Consider the following 20,864-nt stretch of genomic DNA (forward strand, 5'->3'; position numbering starts at 1 on the left):
TTTAAAAAGAACAAAAGAAGTATAAGCATCCTGTTGCAGTCCTGATCTCAAGGGGAAAACTGTCAAAATTTCACTGGGAAATATTTCAGCCACAGGCTTTCTGTAGCTACTCAGAACTACAAGATAACCTATTCTTTATCAGATTAAATCTTGTTTATAAAACAAGATAAAGGTACTCTTTATCAAGTTAATAGAATTCCCTTTCATTTCTAGGTTGCTAAGAAATTTTAACCATGAATGGATATTGACTTTTAACAAACGATTTTATTAAAATAATAAGATTGCTTTTGCCATTTTCTGTTCAAGTAGGGAATTGTAGCAACCCCTTTGTGAACGTTTGTGATCATCGAACACTCCTTGCATATTTGGAATAAACCCTCATGTTGGCCTTTTCATATTGCTGGGTTTGACTTTCCAATATTTTGTTTCTGATTCTCCCATCTTTGTTCATAAGAAAAATGTGTCTATAATTTTGCTTTATGTACAATCCTAAACAGGTATGATATGAAGATTATGCTGGCCATATAAAAAGAATTTAGACGTTTTCCCTCTGGTTCTATTGTCTGTGAAAATTTGCTTAAGAATTGTGTTTTACAACATTGTAAATCAACTATACTTCAATCAAAAAACAAAAACAAAGAAAACCGTGTTTAAAGAATTCATTAGTAAAGCCATATGGGCCTAGGGCTTGCCCCATATATGCTTGATAAAAATGGGTTACATTTCTTTGATCCCTGACTATTCTGGTTTCCTAATTCCTCTTTTATTAATTTTGAAAAATTTGTATTTTCCCAGGAATTTGTCCATTTCACCCAAAACTTATTTGTAAAATTATTCATAATACCCTCTTATTACCTTTCTAATGTCTGTAGACTCTGCTGTGATTTCCCCTTCTTTAGGGGGATATTTGCCATTTGTGTTTGACCTATTTTTTTCATTAGTCTTGTTAAAGATTTACCAAATGTATTACTCAAATAGTCTTGTTAAAAGTTTATCAAGGGGCTTCCCTGGTGGCGCAGTGGTTGAGATGCAGGGGACATGGGTTCGTGCCCCAGTCCGGGAAGATCCCACATGCCGCGGAGCGGCTGGGCCTGTGAGCCATGGTCGCTGAGCCTGCGCGTCTGGAGCCTGTGCTCCGCAACGGGAGAGGCCACAACAGTGAGAGGCCTGCGTACCACAAAAAAAAAAAAAAAAAGTTTATCAAGTATGTTAATCTTTTCAAAGATCTAAAATTTACTTTATTAAATACCTCTATTGTATATTTTCTGTTTCACTGATTTCCACTCTTTATTACTTCATTTCTTTTATTTTTCTCTAGGTTTGATCTTTCTGGAGATGGAAACTCAGATTAATTTTTTTGTTATTATTTTTGTTTCCTAAATAAACGTATTTACAGCTATAAAGTTCCCTCTAAGCATGACTTTAGCTAAATCCTTACACTTTTTTTTTTAATCCTTATACTTTTGATAGGTAGTATCTTCATAACTATTCAGTTCAGTATCTTCTCTAATTTCTGTTGCAATTTCTTTTACAACCCATGGTTATTTAAACACAAATTATTTGATTTGTAGGAAATTGGGGCTTTTCTGGTTGTCTTTTTTTTTTTTTTTCTCAATTTCTAACTGAACTTTACTGTTGTCAGAGAACACTCTCTAAATGATTTCAAACTCCGAAATTTGTTAAGGTTATATTTATGTCCAGCATCTGGTCAATTTTGACAAATGTTCCATATTCAAATGAAAAGAATGATTTCTTGAATAGTGGGTGTACAATCAGCACAAGTTTACTAACTCTTCAGATGTTGTCTTCTTGCTTGATCAGTCTTTGAGAGGGGTGTCAAAGTCTCCCACTCTGATTGTGGATATGTGTATCTCCTTTAAGTTTTGTGTTTTGCTTGTTTTGCTTTATGCATTTTGAAGATATGCTATTAAGGACATACAGATTTAAGATTGTGACATCTTCATGATAGACCAATCCCTTTAGCATTATGAAATGTTTCTCTGTATTTCTAGTAATGCCCCTTGCCTAAAGCTGTATTTGAAATTACTGATAGTATAACTACACCAACTTTATTTTTCCACCCCTTTCTAACTTTTCCGTGTCCTTATATTTAAAGTATGTCTCTTTTAATCTGCATGTTTGTCAGTATCATTTTTTTAATGAAGTCTGACAATCTTAGGCTTTTACTAGGATTATTTAATTAATCTGTATTCAATCTAATTACATATATACCTGGATTTTTATCTGTCATCTCACTATCTGTTTTCTATTGACACACCTGTTTTTTGTACATACTTTTCTTTCTTTCTTTTGGTCTAACCAAATATTTCTATTAATCTACAGTTCCCTTTTTAACTTGCTAGATATATACTTTCACTATTATTTCAGTTGTCACTCTAGAGATTACAACATGCATCCTTGACTTATTATAATCTAATACAAACTTTACACTAACAATCCTAGAACAACAGAATGTTTTAACTCCATGTAAGCCTATCCTGACTTTCTCCTAGGATCATTTTCCCCTCTGCCTAAAGAATTCCCTTGTAGTATTTCTTTTAGTGAAAATACACTGGTGGTAAATTCTCTCAATTTCCATTTGCCTAAAGTATTTACTTCACTTTAATTTTAAAAGGATGCTTTCTCTGGGTATAGAATTCTAGGTTGGCATCTCCGGCAATTTAAGATGCCATTCCATTGTGTACGTAGGTGTGGTTTTCTTTGAATATATCCTTCTTAGAGGTCCACAAAGCATTCTGAATATATGAGTTGGTTCTGAAAATTTCATGAGAAATAGTTTTAGATATTGTTTCTGACCAATTCATTCTTTCTCCTCCTTCTATATTCAAATTGTATATAGGACAGATCCTTTGACCAGATCCCAAATGTTTTTCATGCTCTTTTCTGTTTTAGTCTATTTTTTTCTTCCCTGTGCTTCAGTTTGGACATATTAACTTGCCTTCTAGTTCATTAATCATATCATCTACTAAGGCTAATATGTTTTTAAAAACATCCATTGAGTTCTTATTATCAAAAAAATTTTTGCTTCCACAATGTTTGATACACACACACACACACACACACACACACACTCCAATTCTCTAGAATAATTCTCCACCTTCTTACCACTTTTGTCCCTTTTTTCTCTATGTTCCTAAACATAATAATCTTAAAGTCCTTGTCTGCTAACTCCGATATCTGGATCACCTGAGTTTCTGCTTTCATTGGTTTTCTCTTGTTTTTGGTCAAATGGTCCTGTCTCTTTATATACTTAGTAATGTTTTTACTGAATGCTGATTGATAAGAGGTTCCACATGATGAGAGGATGCCTCCTTGCTCTGCTGGGTGGATAGAGCAGAGAAGGTAAATTACATTAATTCAGTAAGGAACTGAGAGGGGTAGAGGCTGCATGTGGGTTTGGGAAGATGTAATCTATGCTGATTTGCCTCTAGTCAAAGACCTGACTCCACAGCTCTCAACTGAGAGTATGATTGGGCTTTGTCACTTCAGCCTCAAGTGATGGCTTGGCTTTTCAAATATGTTCTGCTTAGCTCCCATCATACACAGCTTTAGAATTTGGCAAATATTTATATTTTGAGAGAGAGAGAGAATCCAACTGTGTGTTTAAGACCCTTCAAGTTTCCAATTCTGTGCTTCCAGCCCCATGAAACCAGGGTTCTATACACCTGGATTCTCAGCTTCTTGTGGAGACTCACTGGTGTCCCCAAGCAAAGAGTAGCTGCAGGTAAGTGTAAATTTACCACTCATTTCAGGCCTTTCCACTCTCATCACTGGTGTTCTTAAGCCACTCCACCCCTGCCCACACCCCCAGGCCCCAGAGTAGGTCTCTGTCTCCTAAGCACCTCAATACTCGAGAATTTCTGTTCTACTTTCCAGTGGCTTCCAGCTAGCTTAGGTCTTTAATATTGGGTTCAGAACTGAGTAGATAAACTGACTACGGGTTTTAGGCCCACTCAGGTCTCCAATTTTGTAGCCCCCCTGAGCAATGATCAAAAACCCTGCTGCTTGGATGGACATGGATGGTATTATGCTTAGTGAAATAAATCAGATAGAGAAAGACAAATACTGTATGGTATCACTTACATGTGGAATCTAGAAAATACAACAAACTAGTGAATATAACAAAAAAGAAACAGATTCACAGATATAGAGAACAAACTAGTGGTTACCAACGGGGAGAGGGAAGGAGGGAAGGGCAAGATAGTGAAGGATTAAGAAGTACAAACTACTATGTATAAAATAAATAAGCTACAAGGATATATTGTACAGCACAGGGAATATAGCCAATATTTTATAACTTTAAATGGTATATGAACAATAAAAATTTTGAATCACTGTGTTGTATACCTGCAACTAATATAATATTGTAAATCAACTATACCTCAATAAAAAAATAATTGGAATAAAAACCACTGCTGCTCTCTCTGTCCCCAAGCAACTGTTCAGGTTTATAACTTTCAAACAATGCTTCAAAGCTTAAGCAAAAGTATGACTATATTCCACAGTCCTTTTACTATGCACAATATGCTAATGCATATGTTAAATAAATTATTTTTACCTTTTTTTTTTTTTTAGAAGATGTTGGGGGTAGGAGTTTATTAATTAATTTATTTATGCTGTGTTGGGTCTTCGTTTCTGTGTGAGGGCTTTCTCTAGTTGTGGCAAGCGGGGGCCACTCTTCATCGCGGTGCACGGGCCTCTCACTATCGCGGCCTCTCTTGTTGTGGAGCACAGGCTCCAGACGCGCAGGCTCAGTAGTTGTGGCTCACGGGCCTAGTTGCTCCGCGGCACATGGGATCCTCCCAGACCAGGGCCCGAACCCGTGTCCCCTGCATTAGCAGGCAGATTCTCAACCACTGCACCACCAGGGAAGCCCTATTTTTACCTTTAATAGGCTTTTCATGATTAGGTATTCCAAAAGATGCATTTTGGTGTTGAGTTTAACAGGTAATGAATAAAGCTGAGGGATCTAATTTTGTCATAAGACAAAAATAACCGATAAAACACAGCACTAACTGAAAGAGATAATAAACATAAATCTTGAATACGATAGAATTCAAGAAGATAAAGAAAAGCTGAATCATAGTTAAACAAACAAACAAAAAATCCCATTTTTAATATCAGTGTTTGCCTATAGGGCCCTCTTGCTTAAATCATCTTCAATTCCTAGAAGATGCCAAGTGTCAAAAATGTTCTCTTTTGATACATGAAAAGAAAACCAAAGATGTACCATGATCAACAATGAAGAGAGGCACAAATATACCCAAAGTAATCAAGAAATGACAAACTGGCTTTCACTGACATAACTGGAGGGTCATCAGCTAGAAAAATAACATGACGAAAGCACCCTAACAGGAAACTAAACTAGTGATGCGAACAAGTCAGAGGTGTGCTGCATCACTTTCTCATTCAGTAGAGGCTTTTGGTCTCCTCTTTCATCTTCTCCAGTCGTACAGAGCCTTAAGGAACAGGGTCTACATTCCAGGATCATACAAAGATGCTACCAGTAGATTTAATAAAGGGTGGGGGCGGGCGGGTGCCCATAGAAACAAACTGATATAAATACACGTAATTTCCCACTTCCTTCTTCCTCTACTTCTCCTCACTTTACTTTCATGGTTCCCAACTGCAGTATTATCATATTTGCGTTTTACCATAAGCTGCTACAAATTGTTTTCAATGTATAATATATAGAAATACGAGTACTTGTCCTGACCACACATCAGTACCCTCCACTGCACCATGACAAAGCATCCTATCCTCGCGCAAAAGCACAATTCACATTATGAATACGAACCCCAAGGAGGCGAGACATGGTGCAAACAAGAATCCTGCTCTGGGGCAAAGGCTATCAGTCCCAGTTTAACCATAACTTGGAACATCTGGCTATTTGAAAGGAAACACAACGTCTGACTTGATTTGAAAATGCCTGCAAAAAGCATTATTTCATGCAGTTCTAAATAGTTCAACCTAAAACACTGCTCTTAATTATGGAAACTATGAACATAAGGACTTAGAATATTGTTGAAACCATTTGTAACCATCTCAAGCGTTTAGACAGTGTCCAGTAAGTCTACAGAACATTTACTATAACAAATCTTAAATCTTCCTCTAAATTAGGAAATGATCTTTACCTAAAACACCCTATGCTACACTTTCAGCAGCAGAAACTGCAGATTATTTTTATGTAATAACCTAAGAAACAGCCTGTAAAAGCTACAAAAATGCCAAAGCTCTTGAAAATAATAAATGTGTAATACTCTAGGTCTTATGGCTCATTTGCTATAAAAATAGATCAAGGAAAAGTACATGCAATGTTACCTAAACTTTAGTACATAAGACCATCACATACACAAAAAAGAACTTAACTTTCCTTATGTACCAATTTGGTAACAGATGCACTTCAATTTATCTAGACGTTAATATGAAAGGTATCAGCTACAGCCAAGTAAATGAGAACTGAACTATATTCTTGAGAGGGGACTATGTGAATCCTGTTAATAGTAAGAAAAAGACCAATCTAAACAGGCCAAAGTTCAAGAGACGATTTAGATAGAAAACTGCAAATCAGAGCAGCCAGAATCCCACAACGTAACATGAACCTGTGATTCACAGTATTTTTTACAAACAATCCATCTCCATCTCTTCTGGACAAGGGACAAATGAGAATTCAGCCTAAGTATTTAGCTGGCTATATTCAACCTAGCTTATTGAACCAGAACCAATAAGAAGTTTAAAAACACAGGTGATTTCAACATCCCTGATATACTCTCATTTCCACTGGTGCATTATTCATACAAGTCAACAGGAGCTGGCTGCATGAAGGACAGAGAGTTGTAATATTTCAAACAGAGAACTATGGGAGGAAAAAAAACCTGAAGTGATTTGTTTCCTTGAGCATTAAGCTCATACATTTCTTTCAGGGTGTAAATTTTAAAGTTTTAATATCAGTGGAAAAGCCTCATGAAGCTCACAATCTTATAACAATTCTTTGCAAAGAGCCAACAAATTTGGCTCCAGATTTTGAGGAAGTGACACCATCAACACTATATTCATACCTTGCAAACTGTATCCACATCCCAAGGTATTATAGTCCTCAGATCAATGACCTCACAAGACACTCCAAGCTTCTCATGAGCCATGGAAGCCACCTCTCGGACCACATGAACCTGAAATAAAAAGGGAAATATGCAGAGGATGACTGAAGAAAAAAAGTTAGTTGAATTCTGACATCCTTAATAGAGATAGTGTTTAAAGTTAGAGGAACTGATTGGCAAGAAGAATTTCTTTTAGACATGTTGAACACCATATTCCAACCAAATAATCAAATATAGATGTCTAGAAAACAGCTGGAAAGAGGTTCTTTGAGAAAAGGAGAGCAGTCATTGCCAGAGATACTGATTCCAAAGATATCAACACATAGAAGGTTAATAAAGTCACAGAAGTAGGTTGAGTTTCTAGAAAAAGTACACAGAAGGAGAAGTAAAGGGCAAAAATCATGGGACCCTGTACATGACCAACATTTAAGAGGAAAGTAGAGGAAGAGGAGCTGAAGAAAAAGAGGAAGAGGGAGAGAAGGAGGAGGAAGAGGAAGAGAGAGAAGGAGAAGGAGTAGGAGGGAGGGGTAGGGGGAGGCAGGAGGGGGAGAAGAAGGAGGAGAAGAAGAAGAGGAAGGGGAGGAAGAAGAAGAAGAAGAAGAAGAAGAAGAAGAAGTGAAGGAGGAGGAAGAAGGAGGAGGAGGAGGAGAAGAAGAAGAAGAAGGAGAGGGAGAAGAAGAGGAAGAGAAAGAAGGAGGAGGAGGAGGAGAAGGACAAGAAGAAGAAGAGGAAGAAGAAGAAGAGGAGGAAGAGGAAGAAGGAGAAGAAGAGGAAGAAGAAGAAGAGGAAGAAGAGGAAGAAGAGGAGGAAGAAGAGGAAGAGGAAGAAGAAGAGGAAGAAGAAGAAGAGGAAGAAGAGGAGGAAGAAGAAGAAGAGGAAGAAGAGGAAGAAGAGGAGGAAGAAGAAGAGGAAGAAGAAGATGAAGAAGAAGAAGCAGAAGAAGAAGAAGAAGAAGGAGAAGAAGAGGAAGAGGAAGAAGAAGAAATGTTGGCAAGGATGTGGAGAAAAGGAATCCTCCTACACTGTTGGTGGGAGTGTAAATAGGTGCAGCCACTGTGGAAAACAGTATGGAGGTTTTGTAAAAGACTAAAAATAGAGCTACCACATGACCCAGCAATTCCACTCCTGGGTATATGTCCAAAAACAGAAACAAAAACACTAACTGGAAAAGATACATGCACCCCAACGTTCATAGCAGCATTATTTACAAGTGCCAAGGTATGGAAGCAAACTAAGTGTCCATCAACAGATGAATGGATAAGGAATATGTGGTGTATATATATATATATATATACACACACACAATGGAATACTACTCAGCCATAAAGAAGAATGAAACTTTGCCATGTGCAGCAACATGGATGGACTTGGAGGGCATTATGCAAAGTGAAATAAGTCAGACAGAGAAAGACAAACACTGTAGGATCTCACCTGCATGTGGAATCTAAAAAGTACAACAAACCAGTGAATCAAACAAAAAGGAAGGAGACTCACAGATACAGAGAACAAACTAGTGGTTACCAGTGGGGAAAGGGAAGGGAAGAGGGGCAATAAAAGGATGGGGGATAAATAAAGGAGGGGTTATAATGGGATTATATGAAATCACGTGTGTGAAAGTTTTGTAAACTGTAAAAGCACTACAGAATGTAAAGAATCTTCCATTCAGTAAAATAATAATAATGGCAAAAAAAATAAGAAGATGGTACGTCAAAAGCAGCAACAAGTAGTGAGGATACGTAATGTGTGCTTCAAAAGAACGTGTCCTTAATACGTTTTTGTAAACTCTCAACATATTTTTAATGGCTTCACCATATGCATGGAAATTTTAATACGACTGAAAAGGCATCTCAACTTCAGTCAGAAATCAGTACCAGATACAGATGTAGCATCAAACAAGACTTAAATTCGAGATATAAGGAAGACATTTTCTATGCTTCATAGAATCAGAATTAAAAATGAGGGCTTCCAAACACAAGATGGACATTACCAGTTACTATAACGGTTACTGACCTGAGTGCCCCAGGCAACTAGAGTGACATCACTCCCTTCCTGGATGACTTCAGCCTGGGACAGCGGGATGTTGTATGGTTCTATGGGAACCTGTTCCACTGAATACAAAATAAGGAAAAAAATGCAAGGTTAATTATTTTTTCACATGTGACATTTGTGCATAAAAGAATATAAGAACCTCACTGTGGCAAAGCTTTGTTTATTCTTCCCCCAAATTCCATAAGTTATTTTTAAAAGAAATAGCATTTATTATATGACATTACTACACAGCTGAAATACTACCATCACATCAGCTATCTTGGAACAGAAAAAGGACTTCAGGGAAAAACTAAGAAAATCTTAATAATTAGACAATAATAATGTAACAACACTGGTTCATTAACTGTAACAAGTGTACCATACTAACATAAGACGTTAATAAAAGGGGTTCTTATACTACCATAGTATTTACTATTGAAAAAAATTTGGGTATAATGGACCTGTGCAGTTCAAACGTAGACATATGTAAATCTTGTTTTCTTTCCACAAACATAATCACGCTGCACACATTATTTAGAACCCTTCTATAATCTCCTTTTTCCACTTAGCAATATATCTTGGTCATGTTTTCATATCAAAAGTATAGTTTTTTTTTCTTTTTTTTTTTTTTTTTTTTGCGGTATGCGGGCCTCTCACTGTTGTGGCCTCTCCCGTTGAGGAGCACAGGCTCCAGATGCACAAGCTCAGCTGCCATGGCTCACGGGCCCAGCCGCTCCGCAGCATGTGGGATCCTCCCGGACCGGGGCACAAACCCGTGTCCCCTGCATCGGCAGGTGGACTCTCAACCACTGCGCCACCAGGGAAGCCCAAAAGTATAGTTTTTTAAATCATATTTGTAAGTAAAAACTATCACGTTTAATGCTGCTGTTATCAGTGATATGGTGGAAAATTTTATTCCTTGTATTTTTGTGTAAATCCAATGACCTTTCTATAACCAGTGCCAGAGAAAGATGAATAAGCTTTAAGTCATGTATATGTTTAAATAAAATAAAATTAAGTAACAAAATGGTAAAACCTATAAAACTACTTTTGTGGGTAAACCTATACACAGATGACAATTAAGCCAAGAAACCTGACACACAGCTGTTAGAAAACATATAAGGGGCTTCCCTGGCGGTCCAGTGGAAACAACAACAAAAACAAAAATGTACAGTCTAACCTCAAGAAAACATATAAACATTAAAAGCATTTTTTTTAAGTTTTTTTGTGTAGCACATAAACTATGTTGAGTCAGATACTTCCAACTATCTAAACCAGGAGCGGGCAAGTCAACTTTTGTAAACAATGTTTTATTGGCATTCAACCTCATCCATTCATTTACATATTATCTGGGGCTATCTTTGCCCTTCAACAGCAGAGCTGAGTAGTTGTAAGAGACAGCATAGCCTATAAACCTAAAATATTTACTATCTGTCCCTTTACAGAAAATGCTTCCCAACCTCAATTCTAAACAGTGCATTCAGAGGTTAATTCCAGCCCGTTCACTGATGGCTGAAATCCAGTATTAGATGGATGGATGGATGGACCAATAGATGTATGGATGGATGGACAAAGGAACTGACAAATAGGAAGACAGACATATTCAACTGGAATAACACATTTTACTTAGCAGTTCTCAGCTGCTAAACCAAAGTGATGGTCAAGAACAACGCTGATAACCTCTGGCAAGCATGCCAAAGGTAGCACACATGCTCTTTGCAAGTCTTTTTCCAATCAGCAAGATCTGCACACTAAAAGACAAGGCTTGAAGCCAGTACACACTCCGCCTTGCTTGTGAGTCAGTGGCCACCATTCAGGAGGCTTGCCGTTCCTGCCTTGTGTTATAAATCAGTTGCCAGCTGGTAATTAGCAAACCCCTGGAACACATCGCTGTAAGGGCTGGCGCACCAAAAGAAATGGCTTGGCATCTTGGCCCCACATCCTTTGAAAAACTGTCAGTGAGTGAGTAACTGTTTCATTGTATTCAATAAATTACCCAGAATAAGAAGACCTCATTACCTTAATAATTAATTAAGGGACAACATGGCCAACAAAGCTTAGTCCTCCACAAAAAAAAAAAAAAGCATGCCAAGAACGAGATTCAAGAAGAGTCTTATATTTAAACGAACCCAAAAAATCACTCCGTAGCTTTGCATAAATTTAATCCTGAGAGGAGGAAAATAAAAGTACCATTTTATGGATAAACGACCTAAATGTAAGACTGCAAACCATAAAACTTCCAGAAGAGAACACAGGCCAAACACTCTTTGACATAAATCAGAATATTTTCTTGGATCTGTCTCCTCAGGCAAAAGAAATAAAAGCAAAAATAAACAGATGAGACCTAATTAAATTAAAAGCTTTTGCACAGCAGAGGAAACCACTGACAAAATGAAAAGAAAATTTACTAAATGGAAGAAAATATTTGCAAATAATATGACCAATAAGGGGTTAATATCCAAAATATACAAACAGCTCACACAACTCAATAACAAAAGAAAACCAACTGATTAAAAAATGGGCAGAAGACCTGAACAGACATGTTTCCAAAGAAGATATACAGATGGGCAACAGGCACATGAAAAGATGCCCAACATTGCTAATCATCAGGGATATGCAAGTCAAAACCACAATGAGATATCACCACACACCTGTCAGAATAGCTATCATCAAAAAGAACACAAATAACAAATACTGGCAAGGATGTGGAGAGAAGGGAACCCTTCTACACTGTTGGTGGGAACGTAAACTGGTGCAGCCACTACGGAAAACAGTACGGAGGTTTTGCAAAAGACTAAAAATAGAACTACCATATGACCCAGCAATTCCACTCCTGGGTCTATATGCAAAAACATCCAAACAAACAAAAACACTAATTTGAAAAGACAGAAGAGATACATGCACCCCAATGTTCATAGCAGAATTATTTATAATTGCCAAGATATGGAAGCAACCTAAGACTTCATCAACAGATGAATGGATAAAAAATACTATGGTATATATATATATAATGGAATACTACTCAGCCATAAAAAATAATGAAATTTTGCCATTTGTAGCAACATGGATAGACTTGGAGGGCATTGTGCTAAGTGTAATAAGTCAGACAGAGAAAGGCAAATACTGTAGGATCTCACTTATATATGGAATCTAAAAAATACAACAAACCGGTGGATAAAAAAAAGAAGCAGACTCACCAATAGAGGACAAACTAGTGGTTATCAGTGGGGAGAGGGGCAATACGGGGGAAGGGGAAAACGGGTTATTATGGGATTATATGAAATCGTGTGTGTGAAACTTTTGAAATGTGTAAAGCACTATACAATTTAAAATAACTTTCATTCAGTTAAAAAAAGTTTAAATAAAAGTCTACAAATAACAAATGCTGGTGAGGGTGTGGAGAAAAGGGAACCCTTGTGCACTGTTGGTGGGAATGTAAATTAGTGCAGCCACTATGGAAGACAGTACAGAGGTTCCTCAAAAAACTAAAAACAGAACTACCATATAATCCAGCAATTCCATTCCTGGGTATATATTCAAAGAAAATGAAAAGACTAATTTGAAAAGATACATGCACCCCTATGTTCAGAGCATTTTAATATATGCATTTATTTAAACTTGGCAAACAGGCCACCTAGGGAGCAAGCTCTAATTCCCAGGTACATTTTTGTTTTGTTAACTTATAAGATATTTATTCCAAGAGCAGCTTATTATCAAATAGTCATTCCTACATCATGTATAATGTTTTATGAAAGAGAGCAGGTAAAAGGAGTTACAGCATGAAACTTCAAGAGCTGAAGGGCCTCTGTGCAGTCATAGTACGGATTCCTGTTTGCACAGCAGTGGGGCTCACTGAGCCACTCCATTTTACCACATGCTGATTACATTCTAATCTTAGCACTAATGAGCATCCCATAGAGAAACCCTTCAGCATCAGAGACGCTGAAAAAAATGTGTGGCTTTAAAGAGAGAGAGCTTTCCAAGGCCAAAATAAAAAAGATGTAATTTTTTGCTCAAAAATCAGACAAGATAGATTTTTAAATATATATATTGTAAGTTCCACAGATATGCTTCCTTTGTAATTGCAAATGCACTTATATTCATATTACATAGACACTGACAGACTCATGGCATGAATTAGCTCATGCTTGGCCCCTTTTATTTCCCATTCTCTTCCTTTTTTTCCTTCCAATTCTCTTCTAATTTGTTGTACTGCTTACAAGTCATCTGAAACACATTTTGAAAATACAGCAGAGTGTATAAATTATATATATTTATAATATCAATATATATGTATAATATGTACTATGTATAATATATATTATTCATTTAATAGTCACTGTGTACCCGGTATATGCAGACATCATGCAAGAGGCTAGACTATGAAATGAAAAAGGCAGTTCCTGCCCTTAAGAAGCACACACTCAACTGGGAGTTAAAAAGATGGAAAGAGATGATCAGCAAACAAATAAAAACATGATGTAGCAGTGAGGACGAACCGTTCTAGGAAAGACAGAGGGAAGCAACAACCTGACTGTAAGATCGAGATGTCTTCACCACCAACAAGGGAACAACTGGTAGGGGTCTTAGAGATGAAGAAGTACTTAACACAAGAGAAAATAAAGGAGGTCTTTCATGTAGAAAGAAGAGGTGTGTACAAAGAAATGGGGGTGTGAAATTTGTGTGTGTGTGTGTGTGTGTGTATCTGTGTGTACACATCTATAAACATGTGTAAACACAGATCTATATGATGTTTCAGGTCAAGGTGAATACTGAAACCTTTGAATTATATTCCCAAGCCCCTTGAAAGAACTTTCCAATGTCTTCTGATTTAATATACTAGTAACTGGTGTAGAAAGAATCAGCTAGAGAATAACAACTCACTTTTGATGATGTAAGTTTCCCTGTAAGGCACGGTATTACCGTTACAGAGATAATAGGGTCATTTCTCTGCCCTGGCACTAATCCAAAGTCATGCTCGTTTCCTCATAGATGTCAAGCTCAGTAGGGCTTTATGATGTTTCATTATACATGATGCTGTGATAAAGCATAAATGTTCTTTTTAAAAAGAAAATGTATTTCTAAATTACTTCACGCTGCTTGATTACTAAGAGCAGATTCCACACCTGAGGAAGCCTCGCTCATTGGTCAGAATTTACAGTCTAATGGGGCAGGGTGGGCAAATTCACCCACGGAAGAGCCCAGTCCCAGCCCCGTCTCTGCATCTAATTTGCTGATCTCTGACATCATATTACTTCTGTGCCCCAGGCTCCCACTTGTAAACTGTGGAAAGCAGCCTGTGTCTACCTGCCCAATTACAGGAGCAGACGGAGGATACATTAAGTTCATTGCTATAGATGTTCTTTCAGTCCTTAGGAAGAAAACAGGTTTACAGTGTAAAATAATTCAATGGTACAGTCATTAAGACTATAAATGTTCACTTCAGGAACATTCTTATTCCTATTACCATTTCCTGTATTTAGCCATAAATTAATCTCTATGTTACAATGGTTATTTTACTGAATACCCTTTACAACTTTGAAGGTACTAACTATGGTCATACTTTTGGGTAATTTTCACTTCTATTCTAACAATTACTTTTAACACTGATGTTAGAGATAAGAATATATGAACAAGAAAACTTAAAGCAGTTTCTTCTGGCAATCACTTTAAAATTACTCGCCAAGGAGAACTTCAAGATGGCGGAAGAGTAAGACGCGGAGATCACCCTCCTCCCCACAGATACACCAGAAATACATCTACACGTAGAACAACTCCTACAGGACACCTACTGAACGCTGGCAGAAGACCTCAGACCTCCCAAAAGGCAAGAAACTCCCCACATACCAGGAGAAGGCAAAAGAAAAAAGAATAAACAGAGACAAAAGAATACGGGCTGTACCTGCACCAGTGGGAGGGAGCCGTGAAGGAGGAAAGGTTTCCAAACACTAGGAGCCCCTTCGCGGGCGGAGACTGCGGGTGGCGGAGGCGGAAAGCTTCGGCACCGCGGGGGGAGAGCGCAGCCACGGGGGTGAGCGCAGCCACGGGGGTGAGCGCAGTCACAGGGTGCGGAGGGCAAAGCGGAGTGATTCCTGCACAGAGGATCAAGGCCGACCGGCACTCACCAGCGAGAGGCTTGTCTGCTCACCCGCGGGGAGGGCGGGGCTGGGAGCTGAGGCTCGGGCTTTGGTTGCAGGGAGAGGACTGGGGTTGGCGGCGTGAACACAGCCTGCAGGGGGTTAGTGCGCCACGGCTAGCCCGGAGGGACTCCAGGAAAAGGTCTGGAGCTGCCGAAGAGGCAAGAGACGTTTTCTTCCCTCTTTGTTTCCTGGTGCGCGAGGAGAGGGGATTAAGAGCGCTGCTTAAAGGAGCTCCAGAGACGGGCGCTTGCTCGCGGCTAACAGTGTGGACCCCAGAGACGGGCATGAGACGCTAAGGCTGCTGCTGCCGCCACCAAGAAGCCTGTGTGCGAGCACAGGTCACTGTCCACACCCCCCTTCCCGGGAGCCTGTGCAGCCTGCCACTGACAGGGTCCCGGGATCCAGGGACAACTTCCCCGGGAGAACACACGGCGGCGCGCCTCACGCTGGCGCAACGTCATGCTGGCCTCTGCCGCCGCAGGCCCTCCCCGCACGCCGTGCCCCTCCCCCCCCCGCACGCCGTGCCCCTCCCTCCCCCCCCCCCCCCGGCTGACTGAGCCAGAGGCCCCCCAATCAGCTGCTCCTTTAACCCCGTCCTGTCTGAACGGGGAACAGATGTCCTCAGGTGACCTACACTCAGAGGCGGGGCCAAATCCAAAGCTGAACCCAGGGAGCTGTGCAAACAATGAAGAGAAAGGGAAATCTCTCCCAGCAGCCTCAGGAGCAGCGGATTAAATCTCCACAATCAACTTGATGTACCCGCATCTGTGGAATACCTGAATACACAATGAATCATCCCAAATTGAGGAGTGGACTTTGGGAGCAAAGATATATATTTTTTTTTCTCCCTTTTTCTCTTTTTGTGAGTGTGTATGTATATGCTTCTGTGTGTGATTTTGTCTGTATAGCTTTGCTTTTAATTTATCATAGGGTACTCTCTGTCCTTTTTTTAATTATTATTCAAAAACTATTTTCTTAATAATTTTTTATTGTAATAACTTTATTTTCTTTTATTTTACTTTGTTTTATTTTATCTTATCTTTTGCTTTCTTTCTTTCTCTTTTTCTCCCTTTTATTCTGAGCTGTGTGGATGAAAGGCTCTTGGTGCTCCAGCCAGGCGTCAGGGCTGTGCCACTGAGGTGGGAAGGCAAGTTTAGGACACTGGTCCACAAGAGACCTCCCAGCTCCACGTAATATCAAACGGCGAAAATCTCCCAGAGATCTCAACACCAAGACCCAGCTTCACTCAACGACCAGCAAGCTACAGTGCTGGACACCCTATACCAAACAACTAGCAAGACAGGAACAAAACCCCATCCATTACCACAGAGGCTGCCTAAAATCATAATAAGTCCACAGACAACCCAAAACAGACTACCAGACATGGACCTGCCCACCAGAAAGACAAGATCCAGCCTCATCCACCAGAACACAGGCACAAGTCCCCTCCACCAGGAAGCCTACACAACCCACTGAACCAACCTTAGCCACTGGGGACAGACACTCAAAACAACGGGAACTACAAACCTGCAGCCTGTGAGAAGGAGACCCAAACACAGTAAGTTAAGCAAAATGAGAAGACGAACAAACACACAGCAGATGAAGGAGCAAGATGAAAACCCACCAGACCTAACAAATGAAGAGGAAATAGGCAGTCTACCTGAAAAAGAATTCAGAATAATGATAGTAAAGATGATCCAAAATCTTGGAAATAGAATGGAGAAAATACAAGAAACGTTTAAGAAGGACCTAGAAGAACTAAAGAGCAAACAAACAATGATGAACAACACAATAAATGAAATTAAAAATACTCTAGAAGGGATCAATAGCAGAATAACTGAGGCAGAAGAACGGATAAGTGACCTGGAAGATAAAATAGTGGAAATAACTACTGCAGAGCAGAATAAAGAAAAAAGAATGCAAAGAACTGAGGACAGTCTCAGAGACCTCTGGGACAATATTAATAGCACCAACATTCGAATTATAGGGATACCAGAAGAAGAAGAGAAAAAGAAAGGGACTGAGAAAATATTTGAAGAGATTATAGTTGAAAACTTCCCTAATATGGGAAAGGAAATAGTTAATCAAGTCCAGGAAGCACAGACTCCCATACAGGATAAATCCAAGAAGAAATATGCCAAGACACATATTAATCAAACTATCAAAAATTAAATACAAAGAACAAATGTTAAAAGCAGCAAGGGAAACACAACAAATAACACATAAGGGAATCCCCAAAAGATTAACAGCTGATCTTTCAGCAGAAACTCTTCAAGGCAGAAGGAACGGGCAGGATATATTTAAAGTGATGAAGGAGAGAAAACTACAACCAAGCTTACACTACCCAGCAAGGATCTCATTCAGATTTGACAGAGAAATTAAAATATTTACAGACAAGCAAAAGCTAAGAGAATTCAGCACCACCAAACCAGCTTTACAGCAAATGCTAAAGGAACTTCTCTAGGCAAGAAACACAAGAGAAGGAAAAGACCTACAATAATAAACCCAAAACAATTAAGAAAATGGTAATAGAACATACATATCGATAATTACCTTAAATGTAAATGGATTAAATGCTCCAACCAAAAGACACAGATTGGCTGAATGGATACAAAAACAAGACCCGTATATATGCTGTCTACAAGCGACCCACTTCAGACCTAGGGACACATACAGATTGAAAGTGAGGGGATGGAAAAAGATATCCCATGCAAAGGGAAATCAAAAGAAAGGTGGAGTAGCAATTCTCATATCAGACAAAATAGACATTAAAACAAAGACTATTACAAGAGACAAAGAAGGACACTACATAATGATCAAGGGATCAATCCAAGAAGAAGATACAACAATTGTAAATATTTATGCACTCAACATAGGAGCACCTCAATACATAAGGCAAATACTAACAACCATAAAAGGGGAAATCGACAGTAACACAATCATAGTAGGGGGCTTTAACACCCTACTTTCACCAATGGACAGATCATCCAAAATGAAAATAAATAAGGAAACACAAGCTTTAAGTGATACATTAAACAACATGGACTTTATTTATAGGACATTCCATCCAAAAAGAACAGAATACACATTCTTCTCAAGTGCTCATGGAACATTCTCCAGGATAGATCATATCTTGGGTCACAAATCAAGCCTTGGTAAATTTAAGAAAATTGAAATCATATCAAGTATCAAGTATCTTTTCTGACCACAACACTATGAGACTAGATATCAATTACAGGAAAAAATCTGTAAGAAACAGAAACACATGGAGGCTAAACAACACACTACTTAATAACCAAGAGATCACTGAGGAAATCAAAGAGGAAATCAAAAAATACCTAGAAACAAATGACAATGAAAACACGACAACCCAAAACCTATGGGATGCAGCAAAAGCAGTTCTAAGAGCGAAGTTTATAGAAATACAATCCTACCTTAAGAAACAAGAAACATCTCAAATAAACAACCTAACCTTACACCTAAAGCAATTAGAGAAAGAAGAACCAAAAAAATCCCAAAGTTAACAGAAGGAAAGAAATCATAAAGATCAGATCAGAAGTAAATGAAAAAGAAATGAAGGAAACGATAGCAAAGATCAATAAAACTAAAAGCTGGTTCTTTGAGAAGATACACAAAATTGATACACCATTAGCCAGAGTTATCGAGAAAAAAAGGGAGAAGACTCAAATCAATAGAAACAGAAATGAAAAAGGAAAAGTAACAACTGACACTGCAGAAATACAAAGGATCATGAGAGATTACTGCAAGCAACTGTATGCCAATAAAATGGACAACCTGGAAGAAATGGACAAATTCTTAGAAATGCACAACCTTCTGTGACTGAACCAGGAAGAAGTAGAAAATATGAACAGACCAATCACAAGCACTGAAATTGAAAGTGTGATTAAAAATCTTCCAACAAACAAAAGCCCAGGACCAGATGGCTTCACAGGAGAATTCTATCAAACATTTAGAGAAGAGCTAACACCTATCCTTTTCAAACTCTTCCAAAATATAGCAGAGGGAGGAACACTCCCAAACTCATTCTACAAGGCCACCATCACTCTGATACCAAAACCAGACAAAGATGTCACAAAGAAAGAAAACTACAGGCCAATATCACTGATGAACATAGACGCAAAAATCCTCAACAAAATACTAGCAAACAGAATCCAACAGCACATTAAATGGATCATACACCATGATCAAGTGGGATTTATCCCAGGAATGCAAGGATTCTTCAATATACGCAAATCAATCAACGCGATATACCATATTAACAAATTGAAGGAGAAAAACCATATGATCATCTCAATAGATGCAGAGAAAGCTTTCGACAAAATTCAACACCCATTTATGATAAAAAAAAAAAACCCTCCAGAAAGTAGGCATAGAGGGAACTTTCCTCAACATAATAAAGGCCATATATGACAAACCCACAGCCAACATCATCCTCAATGGTGAAAAACTGAAACTACTTCCACTAAGATCAGAAACAAGACAAGGTTGCCCACTCTCACCACTATTATTCAACATAGTTTTGGAAGTTTTAGCCACAGCAATCAGAGTAGAAAAAGAAATAAAAGGAATCCAAATTGGAAAAGAAGAAGTAAAGCTGTCACTGTTTGCAGACGACATGATACTATACATAGGGAATCCTAAAGATGCTACCAGAAAACTACTAGAGGTAATCAATGAATTTGGTAAAGTAGCAGGATACAAAATTAATGCATAGAAATCTCTTGCATTCCTATACACTAATGATGAAAAATCTGAAAGTGAAATTAAGAAAACACTCCCATTTACCACTGCAACAAAAAGAATAAAATATATAGGAATAAACCTACCTGAGGAGACAAAAGACCTGTATGCAGAAAACTATAAGACACTGATGAAAGAAATTAAAGATGATACAAATAGATGGAGAGATATATCATGTTCTTGGATTGGAAGAATCAACATTGTGAAAATGACTCTACTACCCAAAGCAATCTACAGATTCAATGCAATCCCTATCAAACTACCAATGGCATTTTTCACAGAACTAGAACAAATAATTTCACAATTTGTATGGAAACACAAAAGACCCAGAATGGCCAGAGCAATCTTGAGAAAGAAAAACAAAGCTGGAGGAATCAGACTCCCTGACTTCAGACTGTACTACGAAGCCACAATAATCAAGACAGTATGGTAGTGGCACAGAAACAGAAATATAGATCAATGGAACAGGATAGAAAGCCCAGAGATAAACCCATGCACATATGCTCACCTTATCTTTGATAAAGGAGGCAAGAATATACAATGGAGAAAAGACAGCCTCTTCAATAAGTGGAGCTGGGAAAACTGGACAGCTACATGTAAAAGAATGAAATTAGAACACTCCCTAACACCATACACAAAAATAAACTCAAAATGGATTAAAGACCTAAATGTAAGGGCAGACACCATCAAACTCTTAGAGGAAAACATAGGCAGGACACTCTATGACATAAATCACTGCAAGATCCTTTTTGACCCACCTCCTAGAGAAACAGAAATAAAAACAAAAATAAATAAATGGGACCTAATGAAACTTCAA

The 20,864-nt window shown here is 38.4% G+C and overlaps 1 protein-coding gene across 8 annotated transcripts in view; it reads right to left on the reverse strand.

The window, feature by feature from the left end:
- Positions 1-20,864, reverse strand: part of BCKDHB (branched chain keto acid dehydrogenase E1 subunit beta) — a 287,874-nt gene that overhangs the window by 191,674 nt on the left and 75,336 nt on the right. For all 8 annotated transcript variants that reach the window (XR_007470535.1, XM_033428571.2, XM_033428572.2 and 5 more), the window contains exons 7-8: positions 9,129-9,226; positions 7,080-7,190 (exon numbers count right to left, since the gene is read on the reverse strand). Coding sequence is in view for 7 of the 8 variants with exons in the window: in XM_033428571.2 (XP_033284462.1) it covers positions 7,080-7,190; positions 9,129-9,226 (209 nt within the window). In the remaining variant the exon portion in view is untranslated. The remainder of the gene's footprint in view (positions 1-7,079; positions 7,191-9,128; positions 9,227-20,864) is intronic.

Source organism: Orcinus orca, chromosome 12 (genome assembly GCF_937001465.1).
Source record: "Orcinus orca chromosome 12, mOrcOrc1.1, whole genome shotgun sequence".
Classification (NCBI taxonomy): Eukaryota; Metazoa; Chordata; class Mammalia; order Artiodactyla; family Delphinidae; genus Orcinus; species Orcinus orca.